At 45.4% G+C, this 22,398-nt stretch overlaps 1 protein-coding gene across 2 annotated transcripts; it reads right to left on the bottom strand.

Moving 5' to 3' along the window:
• Window positions 1-827: 827 nt before the first annotated feature.
• On the bottom strand, window positions 828-2,699 carry KPRP (keratinocyte proline rich protein; the record flags this gene model as incomplete). 2 transcript variants are annotated; one of them, XM_081308272.1, is made up of 2 exons in its annotated part: window positions 828-1,938; window positions 2,074-2,699. In XM_081308272.1, 2 exons carry the CDS (start codon window positions 2,697-2,699, stop codon window positions 828-830), a joined length of 1,737 nt encoding a protein of 578 aa, XP_081164398.1. The 2 variants fall into 2 exon arrangements, with proteins under 2 accessions (XP_081164398.1, XP_081164397.1); XM_081308271.1 differs by having other exon boundaries at window positions 828-2,699.
• Between the last annotated feature and the right edge of the window lie 19,699 nt (window positions 2,700-22,398).

Here is a 22,398-nt window from a genome sequence, read left to right as displayed (position 1 = left end):
GAAATGGTGCGGATGACAAATGTTGTGTCATATATATTTCATCGCAACTAAAAAACAGAAACTCATGGCAGCAAACACGAAAGGAATGAAAAGCAGGCATTACTCGGGACGCAGGAGGAAAGTAGGTCAAGATCTTTATTGCTAGGTGGCCTCCTCTGCTGTCCATCAGGATAGAACATGGCTTAAGCTGCTGACCCACAAGTCCTTGTGAGCAGCTGCCTGCCCCAAGAGAGGCACAGAAATTGGGAGATATTCCGACTCCTCGGATGGGAGTTCACAGTCTAGCTGAGCCTATGAAACGGACACACCTGACCAGGGAAGAACAATTCAAGAGAGATTGCGAAGCAGTTGTCAAGTGGGTGGTGTGGCCAGTGCAAGGTGTCCTAGGAAATTAGCACAGGTTCCTATTGGTGGGAAGAGGCAAGAATCTCCAAGGCAGAGGCACTGAAAGATGGGTAGGTTTTGGACGCTGGGTCATGAGGGAGAAATGATCCAAGCAGAGGGAGAGAGTGGTCACAGGCTCCGTAGCATGGACACCTAGGGAATCTCCTAAGGAGCATCCACCACGTGCCCTGGTGGCCTGGCTGGTCTGGCTAGGACTGAAGATGTGTAGGGACGGAGTCGACTTGCTGCTGGAGAGGCGTCTAAGACTGAGGTGTGGAACCTGAGATCATAGGAAAAGGAGCGGGGACGTGGCCTTTGAAGCAGGGAGGCTTTAGGTGACTTTGGAGAGATGCGAACAAGAACACGCTGGAAATTGTTGCTGCTGGAAGAGGGAGAGAAAGGGCAAGGTTTCCCAGGCAGGAGACGGTGGCATCTCGGCCCCTTTAAAAGTAGGCCCCCTTTGCTCCTGAAAAAGGCCCACCTTTGACACCAGCAAAGCCACTTCCCTGGTCTCCGCAGCCACCTGAGCCCTGTGGCTCTGGAAACATATCACCAGGTCCGCAGCCAGCTCCACTCTCTTGCCCCTGGTTGCAACTATATGGGCCGTAGCTGGGGCCTTCCGTGTCTAAACGGCACGGATTGGACTCGCAACAGCCTAGGTCTTGTGGGTACGGGATGGGATTTGGGCTGGAGCAGGGGCTGGGACATCGAATGGGCTCCCCACACGGCTCAGGGCTCGAGCAGGGTGCTGGAAGGGGAATTGGCTCTGAGCGCTCACAGGGCTGTGGGCATGGGCGTGGCCCTGGATTCTCACACTGCACTGGGCGAGGCCTGGGAGCTGGACGCGGAGCTGGACGCGGAGCTGGGCGTGGAGCTGGACACGGAGCTGGACACGGAGCTGGACGTGGTTCTGGGCTCAAGCAGGGTTCTGAAAATCGCCGTGCTGGGGGACAGGGGCGGGGTTCTGGAATTGTGCATGGTTCTGGGCGAGGCCGGGGACGTGGAGCAGGAAGTGGGCATCGTGGCCTAGACGGCTCTGGATATCGGTCAATGCGCTGCGGTGGGCAGGACCTGGGGAATGGACGTGGCTCTACCCGTGGCCTCAGATCTGGGCAGGAAGCACCACCAGAGGGCTGTGGGGCACAGCTCTGAGAGCAGCCTCTGATGGGAGGGATCTGGACAGGACACCTCTGTGGCGGGACTTGCCTGGGGCAGCACGGGGAGGAGATCTCCACTCGGCACTTGGGCCCACATCTCTGCGAGCAGCTTGAAGGGCGGCCTCGGGGACAGTGGCTGTGGTAGATGGGTTCCGAGCGGCGGGGTGGGGTGCAGTAGTTGTAGGAACCTGAAGGGCATCGTGATGGCAGGCAGCTGCTGTAACGTCGTGGCGGGGAACAGCTGCGGTAGGAAGGCTGCAGCCGGCGCGGAGGGAGGCACCGGCCGGTGCTCTGCGACCGACGCTGTCCACTGAAGCTCCCATAGGAACCCGGGGTCTGGCATTGGGGAGCGCAGCTCCCGTAGGAAGCCTGGGACTGTCGCTGGGGGGCGCAGCTGCTGTAGGAAGCCTGGCACTGTCGCTGGGGGGCGCAGCTGCTGTAGGAAGCCTGGCACTGTCGCTGGGGGGCGCAGCTGCCGTAGGAAGCCCGCGACTGGTACTGGGAGGCACAGCCGTGGTAGGAAGCCTGGGACTGACGCTGCCGCTGGGGGGCGCAGTTGCCATAGGAACCTTGATACTGGCCCTGGGTGGAGAAGCCTCCCTGAGCCTGGCCCACTGGTGTACATTCCACGTAGGTGTGCACAGGCTGGGGAGCTGGAGCCGGCGCGTAGGTCTGGACTGGGTATTCCACATAGCGAGTTTCCGTGTAACAAACTGGAGCACATTGTACGTAGCAGGTCTGAGCCGGGCATGGGACTTCATATTGCACGTAGGTAACCTCAGGCTGGCATGGAGCCTGGCACTGGACGCAGGAAATTTGAGTCTGGGAAGGAGCCTGGGACTTCACCTGCGTGGTCTTGGACTGGCATGGATCCTGGCACTTCACTTGCGTGGTTTTAGATTTACTTGGAGCCTGGCTCTTTACCTGGGTGGTCTTAGACTGGCCTGAAGCTTGGCCCTTCACCTGGGTGGTCTTGGACTGGCATGGAGTCTGGGAAATTTGAACTGGACATAGTGTAGGACACTCCAAAATTTGCATCTCATAAGGGGCTTGGACCAGCACCTCGCTATTGGCATATGGGCCGAAGGAGGGTCCCAAGGAGGAGCCCTTGACACAGCACTGGGGCAGGCAACACTGAATCTGCTGCTGGTCACACATGGTCGTAATGCAGGTGGGTGAGTGGAACCTAAGGGCAGAGAGAGAAACGTCAGGGGGTGAGAATTGGGAGGAGGGACCAGGACCTAAGAGAAGACACCTTTCATATTTCGCTGAACTTTCTTCCTCTCCCTTCAACCTGCACCCAAGAATCCTTACTGACTTAGTTGGACCCAGAATTAGTCACCATTGCTCATGAGACCTGCCCTGGGTATGCCTAAAGGCCTGATTGTAGATAGCCAGGTTAGAGAGGTCCAGGATCTTCCCCGGGAGGATGGGTATACCAGTGTCCGACACCAGAGGGCGCCGATGACTGGCAGATTCTCCACACTTCCTAAAGGGCTGTGCTGGGAACAGGCTTAGGAGGAAGGGAAATAAATGTCTTGCTCCCAGAGCTTGGATTTACTCACACGTGCATATTGGCAGCACACATGTATGTGCACACACTTTAAAATGAACTATGGAACATAGTACCGTCTACTCTCACATGAATGTCAAGGCATCCATTGGAGAGTAATGGATCCAGTTACCAGTCAACTCAAACTTGACATTGAATATTTGTTTCTCTGTATTTGATCTTTTTAGATGAATTCAGTTAAATACAGCCTCGTAAAAATATGCAAAATCATTCACATTCAAAACGCTCTAGCCTTGGAAGGGCCTGGAATCAACCTGGTGACTTACCTAGACATGTTGCTGCTGTTAATCACCCAGCATTGACAACCTGCTGGCTTCAGGAATGCTTTGTTTATTTTTCTTTCCTTTTTTTTTTTCCTCCTCAGCCCCACTGATGAATTACTAAGACGGAGTAACTCAGGAAGTACAAGATTCTTAATCACAAGACGGTTGTTCAGTCCCACGTCAAGACCTACAGCCAGGGCCTTACAAACACAACCCAAGGCACGCAGACACCCACTCCAATACCACACTTAGCTTGGGAGAAAACACGGGTGGCTGACACTTCTCTGTGGACAGGCACCCCACTGAGCACTACAGAAGAGGGGTGATTGGATAAAACCAGCTCAGACAACAAAACACCTCTCAACAAACTTCCAGGATGCTGCAGAAGCTCCCAGTGAAGAACAAAGCCAGACATTTTCCATTTATAGAGACTAAGTACATCTCCCCTCGGGGAAGGTGATCCTCCCTCACCCGACTCTGTTCACAAGATACAAATAACTAATTTATTAATTAGTTGTTAGTTTTCCAGAAAGAGCAGGTACTGAGGAGGAAATCAGTTACCTGAGGATGAAGCCAACATTATTAAAGACAAATACACTGGCTTCATAGCCCTGTCTCTTCTCATGAACTCTAAAAATATTCTTATGTCTCTTAAAATGCGCCAGGCTGCTCCTCGGGCCAATTTCCCCCTCTTCCTCTGCTCCCAGCTTCTCCTTCACCTGCCTGACTCCTGTGAATGTGTCCACCCATTGAACACCCCCCCCAACCCCAAGACCCAGCTCCTGCACTCACCCTCCTCAGCAGACACGCGATCATTCAGGCTAAGGCATCTGGGCAGAGGACCGTCTTTATATAAAGGGCCCTGGGTCTGGCTCAGGATGAGACAGCCTGTTGGCATCTTCCTGGCTCATGGCCCAGGTTGGCATTCCAACCACTGGGGCCCTCCCCTGTATGCCTGTCCTCGAAATCACCTAGAGTCGGGAGTGTCTTGCTTCAATGTCAAATCTTCCAGACTACGAAAGAGCAGATCATTGTTTTCTTCCTCTCTCTTCACCCTATCAGTTTCTTCTCCATCCCTAAGAAGGGCTGGTAGGGGGCTTGATGAGGAGTGACAAAGGACTTGATGGTGCTATCCCCTCCCTTCCTTCTTGCCTCAGATTCTCTCACCATGGAAGATTTCCTAAATTAAAGCAACCAAAATTACCTCAAGGCCAGAGACACTATGCAGAATGGAGAGGGCCCAGGGTCAGAGCTGATTCTAAACCCAGGTTGGCTTACTTACAGCTGTGGGACCATTATTACTAAACCCAGTATTAATTTACTCCTTTGCAAAATGGGTATAATTAAATATCCCCTTCTGATTATCATAAAGATTAAGGCAGTTATTATATCCAAAACCAGCCAAGAATGATTTTCAAAATAGCCAACATCCACTCAGAGTAAATGCATTTCATAAGCAGCAGACACAGCTGGATCAATGGGCAGCTGCGACAGCCCCGTCTTGAGTTGAGAAAACTGATGGCCACATAGCAGGTGATCAGCTAATGCTGCAGGGGAGTACTTGACGGCAGCAGGAGGCTGCTGGGGCTGTGAAGTGGTTCTTGAAGGCAGCACCGTGCAGAACAGAAGTATTAAACCGGCATCCTGTGGGTCAGAAGCAGGCAAGATGGATATCGTTCCATGCTTTTCCTGCGTAAGATTACAATTAGTTATTTTATATTTATAAATAGAGAGATTTCACCTGGAATTCCAGACATCCAGATTTTCTTCAGAAATGAAAAAACCTGATGGACGGTCAACCTGCCTTCCACCCACCTGATTCCCAGCGGCCCTCCTTGGACAGGACACACACTTTTCTGCAAAGCTCCCTCATCCTCTACTCTATCTACAATGCTTTTCAAAGTGTGGATTTCCTTGTTTTAATTTACTTGTGCTCTTATTTTTCTTTGCTGAAATTAGAAAAGAAAGTAAAAAAAAAAAATCCTTCTGCCTGGATCATTTCACTTGTTCTAATCACCCTCCAGCCTTTGTGTGCATTTAGAGCCTGAGCAAGCTCATGAGCAGAGATTTTAGATTTAGGCAGCTTTTGAGCCCTAGTACTTACTAATGAAAGCTACTTGACTCTCATGAGCCTTGGACCCATTATCTATAAAACAGAAAAGAGGTGGAGGGGGTGGAATGGTGGATACTTAACCAGCCATTTAGCTCTATGGGCTCCAGGGTCTTCATATGAAGACAGAAGTGATCATACATTTTTCACCAGGTTCTCAGGAAGATACAATCAGATAATCAGTATGAAAGTGATTTGTAACCTGCAGTGCACGTGCCAATCATGTTGATGAAGTCTCTCCCATGGGGATGTCTCCCAGTTGAACGTGACTTCAGAGTCTTACCTTGGGGTCCCGTCACTCATTCCAAAGGAGTCCCCAGATAACATGGTAGACTTGAATAGGATTATAGACTTTCAAATGTTACAGCAGCAAGACCCCCAGAAATGACCTGGTTCTACCCTGCCCTTCTATATAAGAGGACTTTAAAACCCAGGAAGAAAACCCTAATTTTGGAGGTAAAGCTAATGGCTCTGTGTCTTCTCTTCTGTTCCATTGGTCATCTTGGCCATCTTGGTGCCCATACCATGCTGTTTTGCTTACTATAGCTCCATAGTATAACTTAAATCTGGTATTGTGGTGCCTCCTGCTTTGCTTCTCTCTAAGATTTGCTTTGGCTATTCTGGGCTTCTTATTTTTTCAAATGAGTTTTATGACTGCTTTTTCTATTTCCTTGAAGAATGTCATTGGAATTTTGATAGGGATTGCATTGAGTCTGTATAGTGCTTTTGGTAGTATGGCCATCCTGAAAATATTAATTCTGCCTATCCAAGAACATGGGAGGTCTTTCCATCTTCTAAGATCTTCCTCAATTTCTTTCTTTAGTGTTTTGTGGTTTTCATTGTAGAGGTCTTTCCTCCCTCTCTCTCTCTCTCTCTTTCTAAATATCTTTTTTAGTTGTAGGTGGACACACAAGTCCTTTATTTTATTTTTATGTGGTGCTGAGGATCGAACCCAGTGCCTCATACGTGCTAAGCAACTGCTCTACCACTGAGCCACAACCCCAGTCCCCTCTTTTCTCTCTTTTGTTAGATTGATTCCCAAGGTTTTTTTGTTTGTTTGTTTTGTTTTGTTGCTTTTGTTTTTTCTTTGAGGCTATTGTGAATGGGATGGTTTTCTTTAGTGAACTAAATTCCAAGTAACCCTAGTTTCAGAATAGGACTCTTTCCACTTCAAGTTATTTCTCTGGTCACACATTTTGGTCAAGGAGTTCTGAACATGGATAGCATCCGGCTTTGGTGTTGACTGAGAAGGTATTCTGGAAAGCAGTAAAAACAGAAAACTGAGAACATGAACCAGCTGTTCCCACCTAAATGTGAATTCTTGAGTCCTAATAGCTTTGTGTCTCTCCCACACATCTTTTGATGAAATGTGTAGTTTTTAAGGGGAAAAATACCTTTGCATCTCTGTATCCTGACATAATGTGTCTGTTGGTGGATGATTGATAGATGATTGGAAAGCTGGGCATGAAGCTGGGCTTGGTGCACATATCTTAAATCACTGGAGGATGAGTGGGTAGGCCAGAGTAGCACAGCAACCCTCAGTGCTTCTTAAAAGAGAAGAGAAGGCGTGGGTAAAGGTGTAAAGGGCCTGGAAGGTAAGTCTTACAGACGAAAACAGGCCCCAGTGGTAGAGTCTTCAATGATATGATTTCAGAAATGAGTCATTAGACTAAAAGCAAAAATATTTAACTTCCAATCCTCTTCCTTCTCTGAGCTGAAATACTCTAGAGCCCAAATGTTCCCATTGGTTGAAGAACTAGAATGAGTACTGAGGTAGTTTAAAGGCCGAGATAAAGGTAGCATGGTCTTTATTCTTCAATAGTCTAGAATCCTACTTCCAAAGCACATTCCTTATCTTGCAGTGCCTTCAAACTAAATCGCCCCTTTAGATTGCCCTGGGGTGATCTTCTAGTCTCTGTGAGCCCATATGTTTTTAGATTTGGGGGGTTTTGACTCAACCAACTCAAAGATAAGTCATTCTCTCCCCTTAGAAAGTTCCTCCTCCTGAGGGTCTGTTCTTGCACAGGGGCTTTTTAGAATAGTGACCAAGTTACTCTCGGTCCTCCTTCTAACTTAACCCAACATACAGTCCCCACATACTCTTCATTCTACTCCATATTTCTCTCAAATATTCCTCCTAATGTCCCTACCCACTGCCCCTGCTGGATCTTGGTGTTTAAGCACCCACGTGGTACAACAAATCCACTATTTTCTCTGCTTTTAGTCTTTCTTCCATTTAACTTCCAAGTAGCCACTAGAATGATCATCCTTAAACAACAGTTCCCTTTGCTTCTCGCAGTCTCCTGGGGCGATGGTCAAACTCCTTAGCAAAGCTTACAAATCCCTGTATAAACCGCTTCCTTCTGGCCTTCCAGGTTCATGGCCCTCCCCACTTACCTACCACCCCCATAACATCGAATGGAGTCGGCGAAGTGGTTTCCATCCCCACACATGCCTCAGTACCCCTGGCAGCAGACCTGTCTTCCCTTCCTGGGACGGCCTCTCGGCTCTTCTCCACTCAGGAGTTATTATTACTCATCCTCTGAGACAGTCCCAAGTCACCTCCTTGGTTGTGTCCCCGCTCCCAAGGCCATGATTCACTCTCTGCTCGGGCAGCACTTTAGACACACCTGTTTGGGGTTGTCACGTGCTCTGATTATTTACATTCCCAGCTTCCACACTAACTGGGAGCTCCTCAGGGAAAACAAGTCGTGTTGTAAAAACTTTATGTCCCAGAAACAGACACTGGGCTAGTGCATAGGATTTACTTTACCTTCTGGTTTAATTATTTAACTCTAATTTATACAAATATACACACATCCACACATATACACGATGCCTGGTCTATGTCTTATGTTGCAGTTTATACACTGAGTTTTCCATTATCTATTGAAATATAATCAATAGATACATGATAACATATTAAAGCCATATTCAAATCCACAACAGAATCAAAGAGAAAGGGTGAGATAGATAAATACATAAGCAGAGGCTATCTCCAGAGAGAGATCACTAATTTTAGAGAATGGTCCAGAGGATATTTAGATAGAAGGGGCTGTTTAGAAATAGCAATGTAGGTTGGAATACACATGGCTAGAAATATGACATAAATCTGAGAACATTTGATTCACAAAATTCTACAGTTATCAAATTATAAAAATAGATAGCAAAAGGTAGAGATGGAGTTATAGATTTTCTAAAAACATGGAAGCATAAATGGTACAAATTGGGAATGGAACGGAAGTGAAAGAGGCCTAGCGGTACAGGGGAGGACCTGGAGGACCTGCGGACGCCTTGATGCTGAGAGAGGGGAAGCCACTTGAAAAACACACGGGCGTCTCGGGACAATTCAGTGAGAATTTGCTATATCACTAGCCAACGTGGTACAGTTAGTTAACTGTCTTTTTTTTTTTTTAACAGAATCCCTTAATCCATCTTTTCAGATAATTTGATATCCTACTTGAATTTTACTTTATGGGATTTCAAAAATTATAAAGCTTATGATTTAAAGTTTTTCTTGGTAAAATAGGCAAATAGAACTGAAAGATCACACACACTATTTTTATAATTGCTTAACTTTATTTTATTTTTTTCTTTTTTGGTACCAGGGATTGAACCCAGGGGCGCTTAACCACTGAGCCACATTCCCAGTCCGGTTTTTTTGTTGTTATTGTTATTTTAATTTTTATTTCACTTTATTTTTAAAATTCGGATACAGGGTCTATCAAAGTTGCTTAGAACCTCGCTGAGTTGCTGAGGCTGGCTTTGAATGTTCGATCCTCCCTGCTTTTCGGGTTCTTCCATTCCTTTAGCATGAAGGCATGTCCTCTCCCGCGCCTCTGTGGCTCCCTCACCTCAGGGGTCCATTCCCTGCTGAGCTGCTGGGATTACAGGTGTGTGCCACCCCACCTGGCTGTTAGCTGCCTTAATCTTTAAAATAGCCCTGTGTGGTGCATTTCCTTATCATTATGCTATCACTGAGATTCACAAAGAAAGTAATTTGTGGTAGGTCATTAGCTTGGAAATGGCAGAGTCAGAATTCAGTGCCAAGTTATCTTCAAAACAGGCCTGTGGGAGAATATAGATCCTGGGAGGAAGGCGGCCTTGAGTCAGGGATACACAGAGATGCTCTGTGTTTATTGCAGATCCTTTCCAAGAGTTATGACCCTTTGAGACTATAACTTGACAAACCTTAAAAGAATTTTGTGATGTCTTGATTACGAGACCTAGGACATAAATACCTGCTCTCTGCTGCAAAGATGAGTGATTCCAACGGATTCAAGAAGACCCTTCTCCCTTTGTGTCATTTCGTAAGGTTTCATTCTATGCTCCCTTTCATCACTACAATAGCCAGAGGTGGTAGGGCTCATCCCTGAAATGGAGGTGAGACTTGTCGTCTAAGGTGGAGCTGTGCTTTTGAGCATTGAAGAAATCACTAATCACTAAGATACCACTGAGTATTTCCTCCCTAAGCCCAGCTTGAACCGTCAGAGGCAAACGTAAACCACATGGTACCTATGTAAGGGTCCGGCGAAGCGTCGGAGAAAGAGACCACATGAGACTAGCTTCATGCAATGGCAAGGGGGATTTATTAGGGATCCGTTCCAGCGTGCTGGGGCTCTGTGCTCACTCAAGAAGGGAGAGCAGCCCAGAGCCCAGAGCAGAGGTCAAGCAGAGCTTAAGTACACTTTTTGGAGAGGGTGGTGGGCTTTGCATACATCAGAACAAATCATCATGAGGCGCGGGGAAATTGAACAACAACTCTGAGACGTGATTAGTCCATTCATTGGTGGGAACAGTTTGGGCAGGGGTGATTGGTCACTTCTAAGTGGGGTACACATTCAAACTGATTGGTTCTGGGGCCTATATGCTTATGTGCCATGCTACCTGGAACCCTTAGCTATTAAACAACCAGGGAATCAATGGAGATATTTACTGGGCAGTTCCCGCATTGTCCTAACAACTTTACAGAGATTACAGGTTCCGGGGATAGCAGGGGAATTGTAACAATAGGCTTTTTCAATTGTAACAATTGTCTTTTACTTTTTAGCCCAGGCCTTGTAATCTAGAAGCTTTACAATGCCCTGGTCTTTTACACTTTAACTCAAGATTTTGCAGCTTAGAAATTTTACCTTTACACCTATGTGTCATTACACTAAAGGAAAAGGTAAAAAAAAAAATAGTACAATAATATTAGATTTTCACCATAATACTAAATAGCGGAACAAACAAACACACTCAAGGTTTGTGTCCAGGGGATCAAAGAAAAGTGAATATTAAACAGAGGAACTCCCCACTTCTGTTTGCAGCTATCACTAGCAGAGGCATTGAAAGTTTAAACAGAAAGCACAGAAATCAATGGTAGAGAAGGTCAAATGGTTATGCAGGGAGACATGGAGAGGGATAGAGAGAGAGGCTGGTGCTAGAAGCTCACAAAGTGCCCATTTTGACTCTTTTCCACACTTTGAAATTTGATACCATTGCTTCAGTTCAGTGGAAACTTATGTATATTTTATTGGCAGAATGAACACTCACCTAGGCGAGTTGTGACTCTACTTACACGGAGAATTGGGGCTTTTGACAGGCTTACTATTTCACAATAGTCATTTCACTGAACCCATAGCATTCTAGGCCTAATGAAGAGCTAAATCAACTACTTTTTAAACCAGAGTAAATTCTCAGATAATCGTCACAGTTGGTGAATCGTGCTTAATCAGATCCTCAAGTAAAACAGAAATTAATGTTACAAGTTCATCATTGAGCTTTCAATATTCGATGATTTAGAAAGCAGCCAAGGAAGCTCTCTAGCAAAGGTAGAGCAAATACCCACCAGTCTTCCTGGGAAGCCTTTGACTATGTTCAACTCCCTTCAAAATCGCCCCTAGGCTGGGTATGGTGGCCCATGCCTATAACCCCAGCAGCTTGGGAGGCTGAGACAGGAGGATCAGAGTTCAGAGTTCAGAGTCAGCCTCAACAACAGTGAGGGACTAAGCAACTCAGTGAGACCTGTCTCTAAATACAATACAAAATAGGGCTGGGAATGTGGCTTAGGGGTTGAGTGCCCCTGAGTTCAATTCCTGGTATCAAAAAAAAAAAAAAAAATCAGGCCCAGGGACCAATAAAAATAATAGATTGATAGGATGCTAGGAAAGACTTCAGGATGCCTACACTGGTTAGAAAGAAAATAGAATATCAATTATTAAATCAAAATTTGAATATATAGATGAACTTTTTATGTTCAAATTATTTGCTTTGGGTTAATTTAGGACTTCTTACACCACACACACACACACACACACACACACACGTGTATATAACATATATGTATATATAAATAAATCTTGGGATTTATTTATTATTGTAAAATCCATATATTCATTAGAAATCTGTTTTATTACTACAAAGGCATTAGAAGTTGTGTCATAGCCAACAAAAATCACTTAAATTACCTGAGCCTCAGGTGGATTATATAAATCCCCACACTAATTAGAGAGTCAGAGATAAAATTAGGCAGAGAGAACTACAGATTGAGTCAAAACAATTAATGAAATAAATAGAAAGCTGTGGAGACAGTGTGAGCATTAGATAGGAATAAAGATGAGGAGAGAAATATGTGAAATAAGATTACATAGATTGTTTATCAGAAAAATTTCAGGGGAAATTAAGATTAAAAATATATGGTTCTGGGCTGGGGCTGGGGCTGGGGTGTTAGTCACTGGGTTTGATCCTCAGCACCCCATAAAAATAAAAAAAATAAAGGCATTCTGTCCATCTACAACTACAAAAATAATTTTAAATATATAAGATTCCTCACACCATACACAGAATTTAATTAAAATAGGTTATACACCTAGATGCAAATGCTAAAATTGTAAAATTCTTAGAAGAAACATAGGAGTCATTCTCCATGACCTTGGGTTAAGCATTGCTTTCTTAGATATAGCACCAAAAGTAGAATAGAAAAAAATGGGACTTATAAAAATTGAAAACTTTTATGCTATAAGTTATATCATTAAAATGAAAAAATTATCCACAGAACAAAAGAAAATACCTACAAAGGACTTTTACAACTCAATAATAAAAAGAGATAATGCAATTTTAAAATGGGCAATGGTTGAATAGATAAGTCTTCAAAGAAGACATACACACAACCAAGAGGCACAAGAAAAGAGGTTCCACATAATGAACTGTTAAGGAAATGCAAATTAAACTGTTAAGGAAATGCAAATTAAGGCCATAATGACATACCGTTTCACATTCACTAAAATTACTCTAATAAAAAAGACAATTACAAGTGTTGCAGAGGATATTGAAAAATTGAGCACCTCAATATATTGCTGGTGAAAATATACATGCTACAGTCACTGTGGAAAAGAGTTTGGCAGTTTCTCAAAAAGTTAAACATAGCTACTACATGTTTCATCGATCCCACTCATAGTAAAATGAAAATTCCACCCCTGCAAAATGAAAATAAATATCCTCTCAAAAACTTATAAATGAATATTTCATAGCAGGATTATTTCCAATAGCCACAATGCAGAAACAATCTAAATATCTATCAACTGATGAATGAACAAACAGCATGATAAACCCATAAAATGAAATATTAATTGACCATGAAAATGATTGAGAATCTGATCCATTGCTACAACATGGTTGAACCCTGACTCTCTCACTTGCACTTATGCTGAGAGAAAGAAGCCAGTCATGACAGACCACGTAGTGTAAAATTTGATTTGTATGAAATGTCCATAATAGGCAAATGCATACAGACAGAAAGTAGGACTTCAGGGAATGTGACTGTTAATGGCCACACTATTTCAGAATGAGGTGATGAAAATATTCCAAAATCAGATTGCAGTGATAATTACACAGCTCTGTGAAGATACTAAAAACACTGAATTTTAGGCTAATTGGAAGAACTGTATGGAATATGAATTGTATCTCAATAAGAATTATATATCTATATGTTTGTGTATAAATGCATAAGTGTATGTTGCATATATACAGATAGATACAAATGCATAGACATGTAGCTATGTAGATGATATACACACATTTATATCCATGAATCCTAGTGAAAGCAAAATCACATTCATGAAGCACAGTATCACAAACTTTTTGAGATCCAGCCTCCGTGCCACACCTGACACCCTCTGCAATATCCCTAGGGATCAGCCTCTGCTTAAACCTCAGCCAGGGAACTTCCCCAAGCATCTTGGGCATGCAAACGATCCAGACTACACAGTTCACCTGGAAGGCAAACTAAAACCCAAGGAATCAGTGTATTCCTCTTGATGATAACAATTTGTTGGAGGGTGGGGGGTGGTACCTGGGATTAAACTCAGGGGCACTCAACAACTGAGCCACAACTACTGAGCCACATCTCCGGCCAGGCCTTTTTCTCTTTCTTTCTTTCTTTCTTTCTTTTTTTTTTTTTTTTTTTTTTTGGTATTTTATTTACAGACAGGGTCTCACTGAATTGCTTAGCGCCTTGCTGTTGCTGAGGCTGGCTTTGAACTTGCAATCTTCCTGCCTCAGCCTCCCAAGCCACTGGGATAAGAAGCATGGCTATCCCACCCACCAGGCATGACCCTTCTTTTATTTCTTCCCTGCTGATAGTCATTGTCTCACATAATGGACAGGACATTAGTGCATCAAGTGGAGCTTATTCAATTCAGTCCACCTAACAAGTATTTGCAGACCACCTATCAGGTTCCTAGAATAGGTTAGGGACAGTCATCATCCATTCAGTCCACAAACACTCCCTGAGCACCAATTCATAGTCTCTGCCCTCAGGGATCTTATAGGCTAATGGGGAAGACAGGAAGATAAACAATGGTGGCCGCATAATAAGATCTTTGGGAGATCCAAGTGCAGAGTAGAAGCCCAGGAAGAAGAAGCGTCAGGAGTCACAGCCTTCCAAAGACTTTACCTTCTACTCAGGAGGAAAAGCTACACATTACACCAGGGAGAGAATGCAACCAGGAGCCCCTCAACATGAGGCTGCGGGGCCCGGGACACATGAGGCTGGTACCTGGGATAGAGTTTCAAGATTTAGCAAGTAAAAATACAAGATACCCAGAAGAATGTGAATTTTACAAAGACTGCGAATATTCTCAGTGCATGTATGTCCCACAGAGTTAAAACAGTTAAAAACGATGTTTCAGACTAGTACAGATGGGCAGGACGACAGTGATGTGGTAATGGCGCTGACTCATTCATCCCTGCATGCCTTTACTCATGCAGAAAATATTCATTCATCAAGTATTCACCAAGTAAAAAGCGTTGTGCTGCGCCCCACAGATGCAGAGGTAGTACACAAAAACAAACAGCGCAAGCCTTCGGCTGAGCGGGCAAATATTAATGGAAAGGCCCCACAGAGAGCCAGCGACACCCTCCTTAGTGTTTAATAGGGAGATCCAGAGGGCAGTGGAGAGCTCTAGGGCTGGGGCAGGGGTGGGGACAAGCCATGAGACAGAAGGAGCTTTTCTGGGTGAGCAAACATGGGACTGAGTTTAAAGGCTCAGCAGAAGTGCAAAGAGCAAGCTAGAACAGGGGACACCGTACGCCAAGGGACAGCAGGGGGGACTTGAGGGACGGCAGCACGTTCATGCTGCTACAGGCAGTGGCAGAGAGCAGGAGGAGGGAGCCAGGGCGTGCGTGGCTATAAGAAGCCAGATCTGTGTCCTCCGGAGGCTGGTGGTCACTTTAGGTAGAGGCGTGATGTGCTCCAACTCTGGGTGCCCTGGGAGGGACGCTAGAACAGAATCGGGGAGACAGGGGTGGGAACTGGGTCATAGCCCAGGAGGAAGGTCATGGTGACAGGCACTGTCCAACACAACTGACCCTATCTGATTTGACCTCAAGAACAAAGAATAATGATAAAATGCAACAATAAAAATAAAATTAAAAAGAGCCAGTTGCAGGATGGAGCCCACACAGGACAGGGCGGAGCGTGAGAGAGGAACGAAACCAAGGCTCTCACCCTACAAAATTTAAAGCCCTGCCCATCTCCAACCTCTCACTCATGTCAGCCAATACATGCCCTGTGCGGGGAGCAAAATTAAAAAGAAGAAGTAAAAGCCACAGTTAGGGGGCTGAGCACCCCAGGGCATAGTCTTCCAGGTCAGACATTTGTGCCAACGCTAAGCCGGTACTTCCATCAACTGTGTGGCAGCACAAGTCACTTGCCCTCTCTGAGCCTTGGTTAGTTCCGTCATATATAAAAAGGTAAATAACACCTGCTTCCTAGGTTGCTATTAAGGTTAATAAAAGGTATGTGAAGGGTCAAGTCATGAATAGGCCCTCAATAAAGGTAATTATTTTATTAGCATCATTATATTATCATCACTGTTACTTAAAATTATAGGTATTGTTATTACATTATGATTCAGCTAATGGAAAAATAATGATTTCCGTAACAGTTTGCCATGAGCCAAAATTATTTGGAAATCAAAGAATGTGCTCATGTGACATTGGGTGTTATTGAAAGAGTTGCAGATTAGGGCTCAATGGCGCTCCCCAGGGAACCTCTCTGAATCTTCAGTTCCTCATCTCTCCTTTCTGTTGGTTCTATCTGTTGCTTACTTTCCAAAGAATGCTATAAAAATAATACGTATGATAAATATTACAACATTGATATAAAAAGTTGATATAAATCCCTCTAGGCAAGGAGGTTGTACCCCTCTGCTTGTGGGGCAGTTTTAATCCCCAAACCTGGGACTGATTAAATGACGAAATCACTGACCTGCTCTGAGCCTGCATCCTGGGAGTGGCCTGGACAAAGCGATGTACTCCCTAGAATGTGTGGATACTTGAAGTGAGCCACACTGCCTGGAGGAGCATGGATCAGCCCTGGGGTGCAGGAGAGGCGGGGTGTGTGTGTGTGTTGGGGGGGGGGTTAAGTCATGAATAGGCCCTCAATAAAGGGGGGGGTGTTCAAGAGCAAGAAGCAAGAGGCACTGAAAGAAGAAACTTCATTATTTCCCAAAGTGTCATTCGGCGTCTGAGGTTCCCGCAGAGGGGATTTTCAGGGCAGAGGTCCAGGGGAAAAGGAATTTGTTTGGAATATAGGAATGAGGCCTCTGAAAAAGTCCGTTTTAGCATCTCAACCTCCAAGACTGGAGAAGCAATGGGAGGGAGGGAAAGTTGAGAGGAAGGTGGTCAGCGAGCGTTTACCTGGGGCCTCCCACAGTTGCTCCTCTGGAGAAAGGGCTCAGGTCAGCAGCAGCCCCCAGGGCCACGGCAATCTCCAGAACCCGTGTAAAGTGACACTCACAACACAGGGGCTCTGTGACACCAGAACTGGGGGAGAAGATGGTTCTGAGGTGCCCCAGGCGGAAGCCACAAACCCCAGGGCTATAGCAGCCCCAGCAGACAGAGCCTCGGCCACCGCAGGGAGCAATTACACAGGCACATGGAGCTGGGCACTGCGGAGGGGACTTCAGAGGACAGCTGAGGGGACATTTAGGAGTGTGACTTTTTTCGGCACTTGTAAAGGGGCTGGCACTGCTAGTGGTGCTGTTGGCACCCGACTTGGCTCTATATAAGCTCTATATAAGCCTTCTTGTCCCCAAAGGAAACAGGTCATTCGTTCATTTTGATCCCTAATTTCAGTGATGTCTGGTGACGTATTTGAGAATGTTCCTTTTCTTTTCATTCTGTGTGTGTGTGTGTGTGTGTGTGTGTGTGTGTGGTGTGGGTGTGCTGGGGATTGGGCCCAGGCCCTCAAGCCTGCCAAGCAAGTGCTCTACCACTGAGCCACAGTCCCGGCCCAAGGACGCGCACTTTTCAAGGAGTGCATTGGAAGGCAGAGCCCCGAGAACTAAAGCTTCTACAGGCCGCAGCTTCCCTCTCGTCCCCACAGCCCAATAACCTCTTGCTTTTTCTCTGACTTCTGTTTTTCCACACAGCTCTACTCCCCTGGAGCGGTTTTGATGTTTTATTTTGTATTTTACCAAGCATTCACCTGACTCAGTGCAGGAGCAAGGGCCACCACTGACCAGAGATAAGCATCTTTCCTGGTGTGAGGCGCAGCCTGTCTGTGCAGAACAGTCACTTTCACATCCTTGGAGCAGGCTGACTCTTACAACCCTGGGGCTCCAGGATTTCCCTGGGCAGAGGCCAAGGGGAACCCCAGAAGCCAGAGATGGCCCAGATATCTGCTCCCCGGGCCTCCTGTGGTCAGCCATTCCACTGGAGGGCCTTCACTCATTCATTAATTCAATAAATATGCATTGTCTGGTTTGGTCCCATGTTTTGCAAGACGCTTTTGTCATGAAGATGAGCCGAGTTACCTTGAGGACATATGTGTAAACAATGCACAGTAAAAATTCTGCTATGTGCAATAAGAAGGCACCATGACGCAAGTGTGCGCTCCTAGCGAGTGTGCACATCAGGACAGGGTCATGCCTATATGCGTGCTTTTCTGCTTCTCCAGATGGAGGACCTGTGAGGGCAGAATTCATTCATCTCCGTATCCTGGGAATACCATCAACAGAATGGGTAGCCTTGGAAAAGAAATGAATTAATTGACCGACTAAATAAAGGAATGAACAACTGAGTGCTTGTTAGACCCATGGGAAGAGGCTTGGAACACCTTCCTTTGGACTTCAGAAGCTCCTACGGCTAGGTCCAATGGGACGCGACCCAGGGATGTCATTATCTATCAATGTCCACAATATGAGATGAACCGAGAGCACAGGCAAGGAGACAGCCTGGGGAATTGTAGCACCATATTGGAGCAGGTGCTTTGAGGGGCAGTGGGAGCTGGGGAGGGCAGGAGACAGTGCCAAAGGTGATCTGGTCATGAGAGAGTCTGCTGAACATTGCTTTAAGGCAGGGTTTAAGTGTAGAGAATGGTCAGATAAGTGAAAATCCATATTGTCTCATTGGTAAATTTGAAATTGGAGGCAAAGAAGGCTTAATTAAGCAGACAGTTAATTAGTTTCTATCTCTATTAAGTACTCAAAATATAAGAGCAATCCATTTCTGAAGAATTTAGGCTGGTGGGGAAGACGGAGGGGTACACAAGTGGTTTCTCTACCGAGAAGCTCTGGGTGCTGCTGGACCATGGAGGACACATGACTCAAGACAAGGGAGGGTCATAGGGACCCAACTCACGCTAGGAACAAGGGGGAGGCCATTGTTGACGTCAGGATCAAAGACAACCGGGATTCCAGGCTTGAAATGTGGATAGAGATGAAAAGAGGGGACAGGTACCACATAAAAGGGTCCACATTAGTCTAGGAGAAGAAAAAGATCAGGACAAAGAAAAGCTGAGTTATTATTCAGAGGAAGAGAAGATTCTTGAAGATGATCACCTTTGTCAAACGTTCCAATGAGCCCACTCCACTTGACTATTTTGACCATGATTGCAACCTCAGAGAGGCTGATTCCAGAGAATGAAGAGCAGGAGCCATTATTTAATTTCTTTATTAATGAATGGGCTTAATGAAAAGGTAAATAATCCAGGGGTAAAATACAACTTTACATGGGATTAAAAGGACAAATAAAATAAAGGCACTGTTTCTTGAGAGTTAAAAAAAATTTTTAATGGGATATAAAGCAATATCCAATGGAGTACCCCAAAAATGTAGAATTTATTGCAAGAATTTCAAATATTTACCAAGGAAGTGAATAACGAGGGTTGGGTTAGTTAAAGAGGTTTGCTCACAGAATGAAGGTCACCGTTGGGAGTGGCCATGATCACGGGTGAGGTGATGATGCTCTTGTTAATGATGATGATGATCTGAATAGGGTGGTGATGTCAAAAGAAGTGTACCCTGTGGAATAAATGTATTTCTTCGGGCTTTGAATTACAATGATGGAAAACTTACACACACACACACACACACACACACACACAGTACTAGGTGTTTATCCTGGTTCCTGGCACAGAGCTCCAAAATTCTTAGATTTCCTTAATCGTGGGCATATCTTTTGTTATCCAGAGCAAATCCCTTTAGGCCTTACCTGAGTTTATGGTCATGAGGTGCCTTAGGATGCAGCTCTGGAGAGCTTCAAGATTGGGGTTGGCCAACGTGGTCAGAAGGATGGGAACTGCAAGGTCGGGGATTTAATCAATGAGGCTGACGTAAGTAAACCTCTGTAAACTCCCTAAAGCACAGGGTTCGCTCAGCTTCTGGGTTGAACGTGTTCAATCACTGGCAGAGTGGACTGATGCAGGAAGGCGTAGGAGCTCGGCACCCCTGCCCTCCCCACATACAGGCCCTAATGTGTCTGCTGTGGTGTGGGTAAAAGTCCCTCTTAGGTCCATGTGTTAAAGGCTTGGTCCCCAGTCTGAGGGATTGTTGGGAAGCGGGGGAACCTTTAGAAGATGGGTCCTAGTGGGGGGACGTTAGGGCACTGGAAGCGTGGCCTTAGAGGGAATATTGGGGCCCTGGCCTTTCCTTTTTTCTCTTTCTTTTACTTTTAGCCATACGATGAGGATTGCTGCTAGGTTCTCCTACCATGATGTGCTGCCTGGCTGAAGACCCAAGTTCAATGGGCCAACCAAACACGGACTAAAAGCTTCAACACTGTGAACCCAAATCAACCTTTTCTCCTTATACGTTGATTATCTTGGGAATTTTGTCACAGTGATACATAGCTGACTAACACAGCGTCTCTTCCACGTGACTGCTCCTGAGTGGTGTCCTTTATAATAAACCTGTAAATAAGTAAAACACTTTTCTGAGTTCTGAGAGTCATTCTCCTGAATTGTTGAACTAAGAAGGGGTTCGTGGTAACTCCTGAACTTGTAGTCATCCAAGCAAATGTATGGGTAGCCTGAGAACCCCTTTTGCAGCCAGCAGCTAAAATGAGAGGCTCTTGAAGAACTGAGCCAATAACCGTGGGATTTAGCCTTGCTCTGGGAGTTGGTGTTGGAATAGTATTGAATTGTGGGACCCTCAGTGAGTGCTAGGGAATCTCAGAATTGGAGTACAAAATCAACATGTCTGTGGTGTCAGAATGTACTTCTCAGCTGTCCAAAATCATTCACACACATTTATTCATTTAAACTTCATAATAGCCTATGACTTAGGCAACTACACTTAAATAACCCCCAGCCCCCGCTAAAAGAAGTATTTTCTAGTGTAGAGAAGCTAATAACTTACTTCAAGTTCACGTAACCAGTGTTTTACTGACATAAGATATACTCTAATTCATGTGTATCAACAATGAAAAAACATTTCAGTGATGTAATAAAAGGTCCATTCCCTGTGTAAATGGAATAATCATTATTTTGTAGAGCAGCATTTTTAGACAGTGTCCTGAGTGTCATTTGGCTTAGTAAAGGTGTAGTCTCTTCTTGGCCAAAGCAACCCATAGAAAGAGGTCCACACAGAAGCCCTGAGCTGGGCCCCACGGTGCTCACCTGTAGTCCCAGAGGCCTGACATGCTGAGGTAGGGGGGATAACAAGTTTGAGGCCAGACTCAGCAACACAACTTATCCAGACACTGTCTCAAAATACAAACAAACAGATAAAGATGTAGGGTGTAGCTAGGTGGTGAAGTATCCCTGGGTTAAATTCACAGTACCATAAAAAATAAAGCCCTGAGCCCAGGCAGACCTGAGAGGCCCTGTGCAGGCACAGCCAGAATCACAGCTCTGGTCTCCATCATTTGATATTCTTTTGTATCTCCCTTTTGATGCCAACAGAATTATTTGCTTCTGGAAATAATCTGGGGTTATTTTTCTCTTTTTGAAATTCTCTCGCTGCATCACCCCACATGGGGGAAGAGCCCTCTCACCACGAGTCAAAGAAGGGTTTGCTGTGAATTGCAGTCTGCTGTCCTGGGCCCCTCCCATTGGAGATTCCTGGGGCGTCTTGATGACAGGCTGGTCACACACAAGATGTGCCTCTGGAGACTGTCCCTTTAGCCATCCTCATGGTTATGTCCAGTGGGTTCCTAAATCTCTCAGAAAGAACCAACAGCACAGCAGAGGTGGGGGCCGAGTGGTGACCAGGAGGGAGTCCAGGGCTTCCCCGAGACTTTCCCAAGACGTGGTGGATTAGAAGGACACGGAGCCCTGAAGCCTGCACCTTGGCAGCACCAATGCGTCACATGCAAAGAACCCCCAGGCCTTCTGAGAGCCATGAGAGATGTAAAGCCTGGGACTAATGGGTTCAAATTGATGCTTTGGAAAGATTGTGGGCTGCAGTGTCGAGACAGATTGGAACAGAGTAAGACCACAGCCAGGAGACTCCTCTTTAGTGTTTGGTGGTTTAGGTGAGGGGTGGGTTATAAGAGACAAAAGAGTTCAGAATGTGTCTGGTTTCTGGACTAGACAGATAATAATGGCATTATTCACTAAGCTGTAAGTGAACGCAGGGGAGGCTTATTGAGTGGATACCAGGAGTTGAGGTTCATTTTGTAAAGTTAGAGTTTGAAATTAGAATGAAATTCTTGACTGGGGTGAAAACTAACTGGCAGTCAGAGGTATCAAACAGGAGCTCAGGGACTTCATCGTTGATGTGGAAGCCATTTAGTTGAAAATAGCTTTTGCAATCCCAGATAAGCCTGCTGTGGGTGCTAGAAAGACTGCAGGAGGCCGGACAGCAACGCCCCTACTCACATGAAATTGACATTAGAATTGAGAAAGGTGGAAGGAAAAAAAAAGTAGATAAGAAACCAGTAATCTGTGGTAAGGAAATTAAAATAAATAAAACAGAATGAAGTGATTAGGAGTGACACAGGTGTATTTTAGACTCTAGGGCCCTGAGGTCTCTCCGCCATCCACATGGTGGTGTTCACCCATACCAAGGAGTAGGAGAGAATGCTCAGGACAGAGGAGGAGATTGAGAGCTGAGGGAGCCGACAGTAAAGGGCAGATTCTGACAGGCCCAGGGTCTTGCTCTTCCTGTGTGAACCTGGGCAAGTTATTTAATTTCTGAATCTCAA

This window comes from Spermophilus citellus (assembly GCF_964194105.1).
Source record: "Spermophilus citellus genome assembly, chromosome: 9".
NCBI classification, from domain to species: Eukaryota; Metazoa; Chordata; class Mammalia; order Rodentia; family Sciuridae; genus Spermophilus; species Spermophilus citellus.
The sequence above is the reverse complement of the archived record's forward strand: the minus strand, read 5'-3'. Positions and strand labels throughout refer to the sequence as shown.